Source organism: Falco punctatus, assembly GCF_963210335.1.
Source record: "Falco punctatus genome assembly, chromosome: 12".
NCBI lineage: Eukaryota > Metazoa > Chordata > Aves > Falconiformes > Falconidae > Falco > Falco punctatus.
In genome coordinates this window covers 2,517,416-2,531,236 of record NC_137592.1, presented here as the reverse complement: position 1 = coordinate 2,531,236, position 13,821 = coordinate 2,517,416, and the positions used below count along the sequence as shown (strand labels likewise).

Genomic DNA, 13,821 nt, shown 5'->3' with positions numbered 1-13,821 from the left:
TTTCCCACTTGAGTTTTTTTAAGCCTCCTTAGTTTTTTCACCCATTTCTTGGTACCTTGCCCAGCAGAAGGGCTTTATACTAAATATGGTTTATTTTTCCACTTATCCTTTAAGTTACAATATACAAGTGTGGCAAAAGCAACTTTTCCCCTCTCCCTGGGGGTTCTCTGTATTTACAGTCCTATTGTGTTCCCTAATTGGAACATTCCTTCTATCCTAAATGGCCTTTTTGGCAGTTACATTTCCAAGGTTGTTATGAAGTGTTAATTTACAGTCATTGTTTCACTTTGAACTCTTCTTAACAGGACACCTGACACAATAATAAAACCCAGCAATTTACAGTTCCTTGAATCGCACTTCTACTCAGCGGGACCTGCGTTGCCATGATCATGCCCCTGACGCAATTATATTTCTTATCCCCATGTTACTAGGGCATAAGCACAGTTTGCCACATTAGACAAAATGAATGCTAGATAGCTCAGAGCTTGTTTCATGTGATCCTCTCAAAAGTTTGTTAATCTGCTGAATGTCTTTGCAATACCCTGTGAGAGAAGCTGCCGCTTTCGAAATGTGCCAAAAAGTCTACTATGCAGATACAATGCATAAAACCATGCAGCCAGAAGCAAAGTATAAATAATTCTTCAGCAGAAGAGAAAACTGGTTGCTTAAGGGAATATTTAAGTGAGTTTGCCTCTCTTGCAGAATTCATAAATATTTCTGATCCACATGTCGAATCGGTGAATGCACAATCCACCCCAAGAGTTAAAGCCTGAACAACCACCTGAGCTATGGCTGTGATAAACAGAACAGTTATTTGTGCTGAATGCTGCTTGAAACAAGGTTGGAAACCTGAGCAAATATTTTTGGGGGTTTCTTTGATTTATTATGGGTTGGGGAAAAAAAAAAATGGGTTCTTTCTTTTTTTTAAATAGACATTGCCGATATTTTTTCATAACTGGAAAAAAATGTAAGATCTTACGTTTTCAGCTAATGCCCAGTTCAAAAAGGAAAGACTACAGATATTTTAGGATGAAGAGTATGGTTCACAGGTTCCATCCATCAGTGACACCCAAACGGGCTTTGTAAGCTTTTCTGAAAGAAAGACTTACAGTCTCTTAATGTGAAGAAGCACACTGCTGTGCGTAGTCAATGGTACTACTAGTAAAGTAGGATATTATTAATCAAGTTGGTACTTCACAATTTTTTCCTATTTGGAAGGATAAATCCTGTATAGTTGCCATTTTGCTAACCCAGGAATTGGAAGGAGACTGAAATGAGAGAAATGAATAGACAAACGTGAGAACAGAGAAATGCAGATGAAGATGCAACAGATGCATTTACTGCTGAAAAAAAAAAAATACCGTTAGCTACTCAAGCACTTGGTGCAAGGTCTGTCACAATTCTGCTTTGGCAAACACAGGGTAGCTGTATGAAACTGCAAAGTCCATAATGAGCAGTCTCTGTGTAAGTGACTGCAGGCTGCCAAGGGACTGTGTTTCCTTGATTTCCTAGAACAGCAGAATCCCTAGAATTGACCTTTGTGAGTTCATTGTTATCACATGCTCCTCTGCAGCTGGTTTCTGTTTGACAAGACAGACAGAAAAACCCATCTCAGTGCCTCAAGAGGGGAAGAAAACAAAAAGAGTAATGTCTCTTTCGCCAGCATTGGCTGCATGTATTTCGTGTCTGAGAAATTATTATTTATTTCAAATAGCAATGAGTAATTTGGAAAGAAATCAGCACTAAGCTCCTATAATGAGCTCAAGTCTATTACTTTTTCTCCCTGCAGGCGCAGTAGTTTCCAGGGATATCTTCAGGAGTTTCAGATATGTAGAGGAAACAGACTATCAAAGCCAGATTCTCTTGTGTGGATTTGGGACAATTTAGCTTTCCAAATCTTAGGCAATAAGACACCTAAAAAGAACAAGTGGAGAAGAAAGAACAATTTTGCTATAAATTAATTTATTTCATCAAGGAGGATTTTGGTTCTCTTCTTGTACAGTGACTCTCCATCCTTGTATGAACAGCAACCCACTAATTCTAGCTGGGAAAGAGAGGAGGCCAAATAATAGCTTGTGAATTGGTATGATTGAGGATGGATTTAACCGCCTGAACTGTCATAAACAGATCCACAAAGAATGTAAAATGAAGGATAGCAATGTTGCACCAACTTGGTCAGCCTTGTCTATGTAGTGAAGTTTTATAAATTATACAGGTGCCCATATTAACGCTTCAGCCCTTTCACATGTGCCTTTTATTTCTGTTCAATATAGGCTTAACTGAGAAACGTTCCACTGATGTTAGAACATGTGTATCTAAACAGGCATTAGAGGAACAGAACAGTACCAGTGTTCGGTGTATGTGCTTTAGGCGATATTGAACCCACCCACCATCCAAGAAACATGTAATAGAGTATTTAGACAGCCTTACTTTAGAGACCTAAAATTAGTTATTCTGAATCATGCTTTAGCAGAACCTATTTTTGTTCCGTACTATACAGGAAGCTATACAAGTTCCTTGGCACCTCATTCAGATGCTGTAATCACTCTTGCCCCCCATCCTCCAAACAGATAAGTTCTCTGTAAAATAGAAGTTTATGCAATGGGTAGATTTCTAAGTTGTAGTCTTCTGGCTCATGAAAATTTCATCTATATTTAGGTAAAGCAGTGTTTCTCATATATTTTTTTAAGTAAGGCAAAGGTCACACGTCTCCAGATGAGATTTTTCTAACTAAAAACCAGCATATGTAAGTTGTTTTTAGAATCAGTGTTTCTGTTTCTTGGACTTAAAACTAGTGATTTAAATTGCATTCACACACTTCAGAAGGTTGGTTAGACTGACTAATTCTACTGCCATCTTGCTCATTGTTTCTCAAGAAATTAGTAATTGCAGTTAAGTTCCTAGGTGCAGGAGGAGAGACAAACAGCTGTAATTACTGCTCTTCACTGTTTATACCAGACAAGGAACTTCTACTGCCCAAAATCTTTAGAGCAACTCAGTTTCCCAGGGACAGGGGAGTAAACACTTTTGCAGCAGGCTGTAATTACAGGCTCTTCTCATGTCCCATCCTCAAGGGACAGAGCAGATCCTTGCAATGAAAATGCTCTTGTTAGCTGAAAGACTTGCAGCTAGTAATCGCAGATGCTTTTCTTGGGGAAAGGAAGTTACTGCCATCTTGTCTGAAAGGTGGCGAGCAGGATGGCAGCAGCTTCTTGACTCTTTGGCATCTTTCAGTGCCTGCTTTGGGTGACTGACCAATTCAGAAACACAGGGATGAGAGAAAGTCTGATGATCCTCATCACTGACAACTTCAAAACCCAAGCTATTCTTCTTTAGTTTTGTAGTGGGGCTTGTTGAGATATGGGAGGTCATGGACCAGGACAGGTATGGTACAGGTAATATGAAGCTCCTGTTGGATTTGGGTGCTCTTTTCCAAATTGTAAAATATAGAGAAGTCTGTAACTCAGAAAATTACTCAACTTTTAACTTGGGTCCGAAAGGGCAGATGGGTCACTAAGAAAAATGTCTACATAGGAAAAGTAGTTGCTTGAGAGCAACTGTGGTTAAGGTTGAGTGACAAGTTTGCTAAATACTGATGACAGTGGTGGTGTTAGTTGACCTAAGGCAGCAAGCCATCCAGCAAGGGAATGTGTGAACAATGCACAACGTGACTTAAGCCACTGTTAACAGTTGAAATTTCTCATGAATGGAAAGATTGTATTTTTTTCACAACTACAACACTTGGATTCATCAATTCTCAAGATCTGATGCCAAAAACAACAGGTGGCAGCCATATTTGGGTTGCTCTTGATTTATATTCCTCCTACTTAATAAGAGAGGAAAAAGCTGTTGATGCAAGTAGCACAGACGGGTTCCTTGTTATGAAAGCTAGTCCTTCATCATATGACTTGGGAACCAAATGTGCTTTTACACACTGCTGCAGCCAAAACATATTGCAAACTTGAAGAACAAATCTATTTTTGACTCACTTGGCAAAATGTGTATTTTTTTTTCCTTTTAAATAGCAGAATGCCAGCATACTGGGGGGGAAAGGATTATTTTTTAAAGAATTAGTAAATGTAATTAATAATATGCAGAAAATACTTTCAAAATACAAGTACTATATGTATGCTTACTACTGTAGTTGTGAATGGACTCAGAATCTCCTTTTTCAGGTTTTGAAAATGGGAATCAAGTTTCTGAGAACAAGGAGGTCAGATTAGTACAATGACTGGCTGAGGTGCTGATGGCATACTTCGCACGTTTTTCCCCAAAAGAGAAGTGTGTAATTCTGGTGGAAGGCACTTGTGTGTCTAAGGTACAATGGTCACAGGTGAGGAGGCTTGCTGGTTCGGATAAAATAGGCTCCCAGAGGTCAGAGGTGCTTATTCACATCGCAAGATACTTAGAAATGTGTGAAGAATCAAGCTTCAGTTTTAACTTAGGTTAGAAAGGGCAGAAACTGCAGGAGTATTTTTTTGTGATAGCGTAGCTATGAAGCAACAGAATGCAGCTTTGAAGGTCCTTATGTATCTGCCAGCTTCAATTTCAGAAAATTGGACTGTAATTTTGATTATTTTTTTTTCCTCCAAATCCAAACAGACTGCATGCAATTTAATAAACACCTTCCCACGTTGAAAACGGCTGTTTGGACAAACCGCCATTGCAATTAAGTAGGAATAAGGAATTGCCTGTAAGTGACAAACTAGTTTTAGGCTGTTCCGTTTCAAGGCACATGTATTTTCACTTATCTTGAAACATGGATTTTTTTTATTACAGCTTTGGGGCCAGTTATCCAATTTATCCTTGTCTGAATGGAAGGTGAAACTATTCCTTTCATAGTGTCTAGTCACACCTTTTGCTTATGCTCGTTTTCACGAACAAACCACTGAAACAAGATAACACTTTTTCCCCTTAGACATTTGACCATAATCAAGTTTCATTTTTAATTTAGGCTGGAAAGGACAGAAATTAATGTATAAATTGTTTTGCATAATGTAGATATGAGGCAATAGAATTTAATTGTAAAGCTACTGTGAAAGATGTCAACAAATACTCTCTAAATGGCAATAATAGAGTGACATCCAACCATTTTCTAATAACGCAGAAATTTATATACATAATCTACAAGATTATGTGATACAAAATCTTCTAGGAATGGAAGGTTTTTCCAAAGTATTGAACGCTAAACAAAATCGTCGTGCTTCCTTTATTAAAAGTACAGGTCTAGGGAAGTGAGAGAAGGTAGCACTAATTGTTTCTTTGATACTGCTTGAAAAGGCTCGGCCTCTGTAACACTTCAATCAAGGGAAATTAGCAAAGTATCTGTTTTATTCTAGTCTCATCCCGTAACCCAGAATGGTTAGTGACTGGAGCTTTAGGAAAAGGAGGTAGTTGGTGCGCTTACAGTGATTATACACTTTAACTTTCCCAAGATATTACAAGAAAAATACTTGATGGGAGAGCAGTGAAGTAGCATTAGGCCGCCTCTGGGCACCTGCAAAAACCTCATTTACATGATGCTAATTTATTAGTATGTTTTGTCAGAAGAAGCCCACAGTGCTTGCGCTGATTATTTTACCAGTGACTCTTAAGCCAGAGCAGTGGGTCTCTGCTCATACAGATGTACGTGAACGTTAACTCACAGGACCATTTCCTGTTGTGGTGGGCTGGAAATAAAAATAATACCCAATATAAAAGGCATCTAACAAGATGGCATAAATGCACTCTTGAGGAAAATGCCATGACAATATCTGAGCATTATGATCTTAGGTTATACTACTGGGTTTTCTGTGGCACTTCTCCTCTGCGTAATGCGTTTCAGCATTTAGTTAGCTTATTATTTTTTTTTTTAATTTTAAGCGGAGCTAGTTTGAGCATAAAGATCAGAAAACAGGATTTTCCCTTGTCAGTAGCTTTAAATCTAATCAGTTTGCAGCTGTTGTACAGTCACGATGTAATTCTTCAGGGGAAATTCAATTAACAATTACATTTAGGACAGCTGGAGAGAGCAGCCACCAGCGCTGCCAGGGCTTTTCCCACTATTCATGACGAGCTTTACGCCCACAGCCCGCAGGCGCGAGCCCGCCGGCCTGACTAGCGATATTATTTCCAATAAGCCTCTTAGCCTGCTGGCAGCCCCCCGGCTAATCGCCGTCCGGCCGCGAAGCGCTGGGCCGCGGGCCGGCCCTCGGGGCGCTCCCGGGGAACAGCTGGCAGGTGGATGTTTTCGTTCCCGGCTCGGTGCTGGGCTAGTGGCAGCTGCACGGCAAGGGCTCGCTCCAGAACCGCGAGGCTACGGACGGGGGGCTCAGAATGCGAGCGGGGGCTACAGCCTTCCGCCACACCGCCTGCCTCACGTCGGTGCAGCACGGGCGGGCGGCGCCGGTCCTTCCCCCGCAGCTCCCCGGCTCTGCCAGCCGGCCCGGGAGCAGCGGGGCCAGTCCCGCCGCCGCGGCCGCAGGGAGCGGGAAGGGTGCGGAGCAGCGCGCGGCCTCACCCCCGCCTTCCGCCGCCGCGCCGGAAGTGAGCGGGGTGCGGCGGGGCGGCCGCTCGGCCCGTCCCTCGCCGGCCGTTCCCCGCGCTGGCGTCACGGCGCGCCGCTGGGCGCGCAGCTGGGGCGGCGGCGGGACGCGGAGCAGCGCAGCGCCGGCCATGGAGCCGCCGCCGCCGCAGAAGGAGATCGTCTACAACAAGCTGCTGCCCTACGGGGAGCGCTTGGAGGCCGAGGCCGCCCGCTTCCTCGCGCAGATCAAAGAGAACCTGGCCCGGGCCGTGCAGCTGCAGGAGCTCTGGCCCGGCGGGCTCTTCTGGACCAGGAAGCTCTCGACGTGAGTGCCCGGGGCGGCCTTCCCCTTCCCCCGGAGCCGCGGCTCCCCGGCGGGACGCGGCGGCCGGGCCACGCCCCGCCCCGGGCTAGGGCGCCTCGCAGCGGGGCCCTGCGGGCGAAGGAGGAGACGAAACCGGGCCCCCGGGCTCGTCCCTTCCCCGCGGGGCCGGTGGGGCGGCCGGGGAGCGCGGCGGGAGGCGGGCCGGCTCCATAACGGTTCCTCCCTGCACCGCTTAGTCAGAGCCGAGCGGGTGCCGGCCGCCCCGGGCCGGGCTCGGGCGGCTCTGCTGGGGCCGGACCGCGGGCCCCCACCGCTCCCCGGCTCCGCGGGGCAGCGCTGGCCGCCCGCGCCTCCCTGCCGGTAGCTCGGCGCCATCCCCGGGCTTACGCAAGGCCCGCGAGTGCTTCGGTATAGGAAATGGGGGCAAAGGTGGCTTCGTTTCCCAGAGCTCGCCCGTCGCCGCTTAAACTTGCAGATTTGTACGAATCGAGCTCTGGTGGGCCGGTTTGTTGACTTGTTGTTTCCTTCATGCCTGCTTGGCCACCTGTTTCACCTCTTGCCTTTTTGAGCGAGTTGTACGAGGTGCCGTCTCTGCGTAACTTCTGCTGCAGGAACATGAATCCTTGCTCAAGGCAGGCTGATAGTTCAGTGCCGGCAGGATTAAATTCTGGCTTTATGCTGTGTAAACACTGTTGGTGCCCTTGATATCTTGCCTGTACTGTAGCACGGTGTAGCTCGTGTTGATGTTGGCTTTGCTGCGTGTGCTGGCAAGGTGGTTTTAATACAGATAAACCCATGGTGATTTCACAGCACCGAGTAGAACACAGGTTTCTCTGAGTGAATTTTACAAAGCATACTTCGTTGTCTTGGGCACTCTGGCACTGAAGTGGCATCATGTGACAATGACTCCTGTAGATCCTGTTTCTGTGGATGCTTACCGTGGGGTGTTTTGTTTTTTTTTTCCTGAATGCTCAGTGTGCCTTCATAAATGGTGTTTCCTGTGTGCTAGAAATGATTAAATATGTGTGTTTTGTACAATTTTGAGATCTTCACTTACAATTTTCCTCCTCACGTGAGTAATTTTTTTAATATTAATTAGGAATTTAGTACATATTTGGCAGTCAAATCTGTTTGATACATATGTATTGAAATGTAAGTGTCTTTATATTTGCCAAGAGGCATTCTTAGATAGAATTACATTGGTGGTTGCAAAATGACTCACATGTTTGCGTTATGTGACAGCTTGAACCTGCTTGGAATAAGTTCAATGCTCTTTCCCTTCCTGCCCCCCCCCTCCCCCCAGCTATCTGCTAGCTCATACTGGTTTCAGTGGTAACTGTTGGCTTTGTACCCGTGGTAGAACTTCATATAGTAATCAAGTTGAAATAAACTGTAGCAGTTCTTACTACCAGTAGCTGAATAGGCTAAATGTGGTACTTGAGTCCTTTGAAAATATGCAGGAGTGTGTTAGAATCACCCTGTTATTCTGTAAACTGCAATTACTGCGACCAGTTTAGGCTTCAGGGCAGTGAATTTAGCCTATTGAGAACCGCAGCTATGCTACTTTATGAATCACGGAAAGGTCAGGAGGCTCTAATTTGTGGTTTTCCACCTACTCTTTGAAGTTTGAATTTATTGCCTACGTTTGCAACTTGTCTGATGCCTCTTAGTCCCAAGATTTCTTCGTGGCATGTTACATGCACCAAGACTGAATATGCTGGGATGTAGCAGGGAAGGAAACAGTGGGATTGGTTTAAAAATAAGCTGGTGTAATTTACATGAGAGATGTTTTACTACTTAGTTTAACTTGACAAGGTACTTCTGCGGGATGAAATACATTAATAAAAGTTTAGGCCTAGATGAAACACTTCCAACCATATGGTGTTCTGATGTCATACCTAAGTCTAATTATAGGATAATGATAATAAAATCAAAGTTTTGCTGTCTGTTGATAGCAGGTGATTAATCTCCAAATCAAGTTAATATCTTTTTCCTTGCTGGCCAGCTATAATAAATAGCACATCTGTTTGATAAAAAAAAAAAAAGCCAAAAAAGAAGAAGCCCAGAATCTTCATAATGGTATGATTGCTACTTAACTTTGTTGCAGATGTCTGAATTAGAAGAGCCAGTTGTTCTTGCAGTGTTCTGTGAAATAATTTGTAGTTCAGAACTGTGGGTGATGTATCTTTTAATTTATTTCTTGCACAGGTATAATTGTTAATATAAAATCGTAATATGTACGTACCTATCAATAAGTAAAGGAAAAAAATTGCATGCAGATGATATACTTGCTTAGTTACACCTTTTCAGGTACTCGCAGCTTTATACAACCTGCATTAAACTCCGTAGTTTGAAGAATGAAAGTGAAACTCCAAATTATTTTTTTTAGTTAAAAAATTTAGTATCAGCTACTATTTCCTGATGACAGCTGAACCCAAAATCTTTTATTTCTTATACTCCCAACAGCTGAAAACATGACTTGCACATAGTTATCTTAGGGGCAGCTGTTTCAGCTCTCTGATGTCACGAGCTGAATAGGGGGTGGAAAAAAGCAGAATTGGAGTTTATCAGCTATAGTGTTTGTAAGCTGATTTGCATAATTTTCATACACATAATTTTCAGTGTTGCAAACTGGTTCTGTGGTTGGGATGGTTGTGTGGAGTACGGTGAGAGAACTTTCCCATGAAGACAGGAATAGTGGGGTTAGTTAACTCATGACTTAGTGGGACTTCTTAGGCAAGTAAAACTGCTTGTCTCAAAGGTTGCATTTAAATCTGTAATCATCACCCCAAGATTCCTCCAACTTTGGCTAGTAAAATCTGTATCTTATAAAACACTAATCCGATTGTGAAAGCAGAAGACTGAACCTCAGTTGTATAACTTGCTGCAGTGTGTGTGTGGCAAAAGCAGGTTGCATCAAAATAATTTGCTTAAATGGACTTGCGTCATACTCTTTTATGGTCTCTAGGTCAAAACTAGGCTGCTGTTTCAATTTTTCCCTCTTTCACGTTTTACATAGAAACTTTGTGTATAGATTTTTATTATTTTTTTTTCATAGAACATAGCCTGTAAATGAGCATAATAGTATAATATGAACATGTAATAGTTGCTGTACAAGTAGTTGCCTCTGCAGCCTGGAAAACACACAGATCTCTTTCTGTGCTTTCTACTTCAGTAGGCAAGGCTAGAGCTTTTAGAGCTGAGGGACACAGTTTCTGTTCCTGACAATGTTATTTTATGCGATTGTCGGGTATAGGCCTGTTACGAAATGACATTTAAGTGCCTTGCTGTAAGGTGTGGAAAAAATGCAGCTCGACAGTTTTTAATTAGAATGACAGGATGCAAAGTTACAGTGAGGATAAAAACATCTTAGTGGGACTTTGCTGAAATATTTTATTCACTATTGCATATAAATACTGTTTTACATCTATTTCTCTCTCTTTATCAGAAAAATACAGGGTTTCCTTTTGGATGTATAAGGGGTCTGTGTGTATACTATATATGTGTACATGTGATTTAAGTAGTCCTGTTGAGCATGATTCATTGATTTTCATATCATTTGTCAAAAACTGAGGTTTAGACCAATCATAATCCTGTCCTGTGAAAACAGATAGCTAGGAATGTAGGAGAGTGCTCTATTTGGCTTTGTAAGTGAAGGCAATTTTGAACTGTGGCAAAGCGGCCAACTTTCTAGGGCATTTTAGGATGTCCACTTGATATGATAGTACATTTCCTAAAAATAGATCTATTGTAAAGGCGGAGCAAGAGATTGGATACCTAATACTTTTAGAACAGGGAACTGGTTTTCCGGTTCTGTTGGGTTTTTTCCCCCTGCATAATCTCCAGAGATCCTGTACTCTGTATGGAAAGGATGGAGCTCCAAACAGAATTTTCACTTCCTAACCATGATTGGTTGGTTGGTTGGTTTTTTAGGGTAGGTGGATTTCGGTGGTTTTTTCCTCTGTTTAGTTGAACTCCAAATCAGAACCCAATGGACCAGCACAATGAAGGACAACTTATTTATCCTTTTTGCAACTGACTGTTAGATGTTGACAGCTCATAAAACCTTTGACAGTTTTCTTCCAGGAGGAATCAGAAGGGCAGTGGAATTAAGATTTCCAGAATTACCTCAGTGTGGCATTACTTGCCTTCATATAAGAAGTCTTATTTTTTGTTTTGCAGCAATTTAGTTTTAGAATTATTTTTTTCCCCAATAATGCAATTAACATTTTCTTTTTATCCTGAAGAGCCATCATTTATATGATGATCATGCATCTGTGTGATCAGCCCCTAGGCATCCTTCAGGATGCTGGAAGTTCTGCCTGTATTCTTTTATTTAGTAATGGTGCTGTTTCATCCTTTGTGAGGGGATATTCTGAAAATACTGCAGCTCCCTTCTGTAGATTTTGCTCATTTGATCTTGAGGAAAAGATGATTAGCCACTTTCTAGAAGTAATTATTTTCTGTCATTGTCTTAATGCACAGCTGGATTAAGACAAATAATTGACAGTTTTAAAATCTGCCTACCCTCTTACATAAAGAAGCTGTAAACAGGGGAGCAATTTGGCATCTAGTTCTGCTTCTTGGGCATAGTGACATCTTTGTGTTTAGTACATTTCTGTGTACTTTACTCCTTATTCTGTTTCTTAATTAAACAGCATTTTGTATAATAGAGTTGCGGTTAGCAAATGTCAAGAGAGGTAGCCAGCCAAACATTTTATTTTTGGTTATGTATAGCAACGCTGACAGATTAATTGGATCTCTTGTGTAGTGTTTGTAGTTAGGGCTTACTTTTCAGGCTCCTGAAGTTTGTGGGTTTTTGGGTTTTGTTTTTTTTTTTTGTTATACATGAAGACATGAATCCAGTATTCTTTGTTACTTTATACCTAGATTTGAGAGTGAAGTACATGCAAGTGCATATGACTGAAAGATAATGGAATGGAAATTATTAAAGGTTAAACTTATTTCAGAACCTTCTGTTTCCACAGCAAAATGAGCCCTTGGTGCTGCTGTGTAATTGGTGTTTTCCTTTCCAGATGTGTACTGTCATGAAAAGTACAAACACTTTTGTTTACAAACTAACTTTAAAGTTTGGTCATTGCATCAGACTGACTTTCATTAAACAGTAAGTGAAGGCTTAAGGGGAATGACTGTGTGGCTTGTCATCTCTCTCATGGTCATGGGAAGTGATTTGCCTGATCAGTTTAGAAGACTTTTCCAGGTATGTGCTGTTCCTTTGAAAGTCTGGGAATAGCTCTTACGTCTTTTTATGAAATTTTTGTGTTGTCCTGATTATTACCTCATTTATCTTGAAAAAAGCTTCCAGACTTTCACATTGGGTTCTTCCCATACAGCATATGAGCAACATATACTTCTAGAAGGTAAAATACCACAACTAAAATAAGTTTGATTAAGTTATATCCTCACAAAATCAAGTGTCACACCCCCCACCCCCGAGGATTCTTTTTGCTTGTAGTCTGAAGCATGTGAAAAGTGTAGGTGGTCAGCTGTTGATGGTGTAATTCTATAGGTAGATAGTGTTTCTGGCCAATCCAGGTAATTTAGGTTCCTGTGGTAGAGGGGTGGGTTATCCTGTATTTTGTTGTTTCCTTCTGTATTTGAATTAAGTAAAACATGTTGAAATGACCATTAGTGAAAATACTGCCTGTCAAATGTAAAAATCTGCCCTTGAAGTCAATGGGGAAAGGGAAGTGGAAAATTGTGCTGTAGAGTGGGTTGGTTTTTTCTTTGTTTTTCTGAAAACTGGTGATTATTGGTTTGCCAGAGCCCTGCAGCTGTTTTGCAGTGTCTTCAAAGGAAACTGGAGGAAGAAGGTTGGGAAAAAAAAATCTTGTGAGGAAGGAGCCAGGGGTCTTGGTATATGTATATTTAAGGAAACTTAACTCCTTTTGGTAAGATTACTAGCTATGGGTGATCCTCAAAGTTCAGAGATGGTTTCGTTTTGAATTGAGGAACGGGGATGTGGGGAAGTAAGAAAAAAATACTCAAGCAGTTGAGTTCAGGTCCCACGTGCCCTTGTGTCACTGAGTGAAGTGTGCTTCATGTCAGCGTGTTTTATTAGGGGATCTGAATTCTACTTCTCAAGCAGTCAGTCCTCCCACTGGCAGTGCTGCGAGGAGTGAAAGTTTACAGAGGAGCATGAAGCATTTGAAAGTAAACTAGATGTAGTGTTAAACTAAACTTGGTGTTACAGGAGTCATTTTCAGAAACCAAATTCCGGAATCAAGACAGTTTGTTTTTATTGTTAGATCAGTAACTGCTAATGTTTGCCCCTTTAAAATTAACTGGCCTGTACTACTTCCAAGTAGGTGTACTTCAAAGATGTTTCTTTCCTAATCTTTTCACGTGGTGGTTCCACTGTAAGGTTCTGCAGTGTGTGCTGCCCTGCATACCAAGTAAGCACGTGAGATCTGGCATTCTTCACATTACCAGAACAAGCCTTGATGCTCTGTTGGTGTATGTTTGGCAACAAATCAGTCCACTCTCTTCTAAATCTTAAACAAAATCAATGAATAGGCTTCTCAAAAAATTGTTTTATATAGGTTCATATGTTTTATGCTTTGTCTAACTGCTGCTTGGCGGATAGTATATTAGTGAGGTTTCTTATGAATCTTTAGAACAGTTGGAGCAGTAGTAAAAAGGAAAGTGTGCTTCCCAGGCAAGCAGTAATTTACAGCTGTGTGAGGTGTAAAATGCTGTGGTTCTGCTGGTACGGAATATTTTTTAAGACTTTGAACATGGGGTGTTTTTTTTTTTCAATCTCAACTTGAAAATAGCAAGCACTTCTTCCAGACTTAGTCCTAATGGTTCTATACTTTCTTAAAATAGTAAATGTAAGGGATAGCAGTGGGACACCCCACCAGCAAAGCTCGGTGTCTAAATCAATTGTTCAGCCTCGCTGGAAGCTATCAGATTTGGACTTGACTTAATTATATTTTTTTTTAATTATCTTCTGGATTGTGTCTTGTCT

At 41.7% G+C, this 13,821-nt stretch overlaps 1 protein-coding gene across 1 annotated transcript in view; it reads left to right on the top strand.

Moving 5' to 3' along the window:
• The first annotated feature begins 1,525 nt into the window (after window positions 1–1,525).
• The window catches only part of PSME4 (proteasome activator subunit 4), a 74,135-nt gene continuing 61,839 nt past the window's right edge, over window positions 1,526–13,821 (top strand). The window contains exon 1 of the mRNA XM_080408363.1: window positions 1,526–6,830. Coding sequence (XP_080264489.1) covers window positions 6,316–6,830 — 515 coding nt within the window. The 5' untranslated portion in view covers window positions 1,526–6,315. The remainder of the gene's footprint in view (window positions 6,831–13,821) is intronic.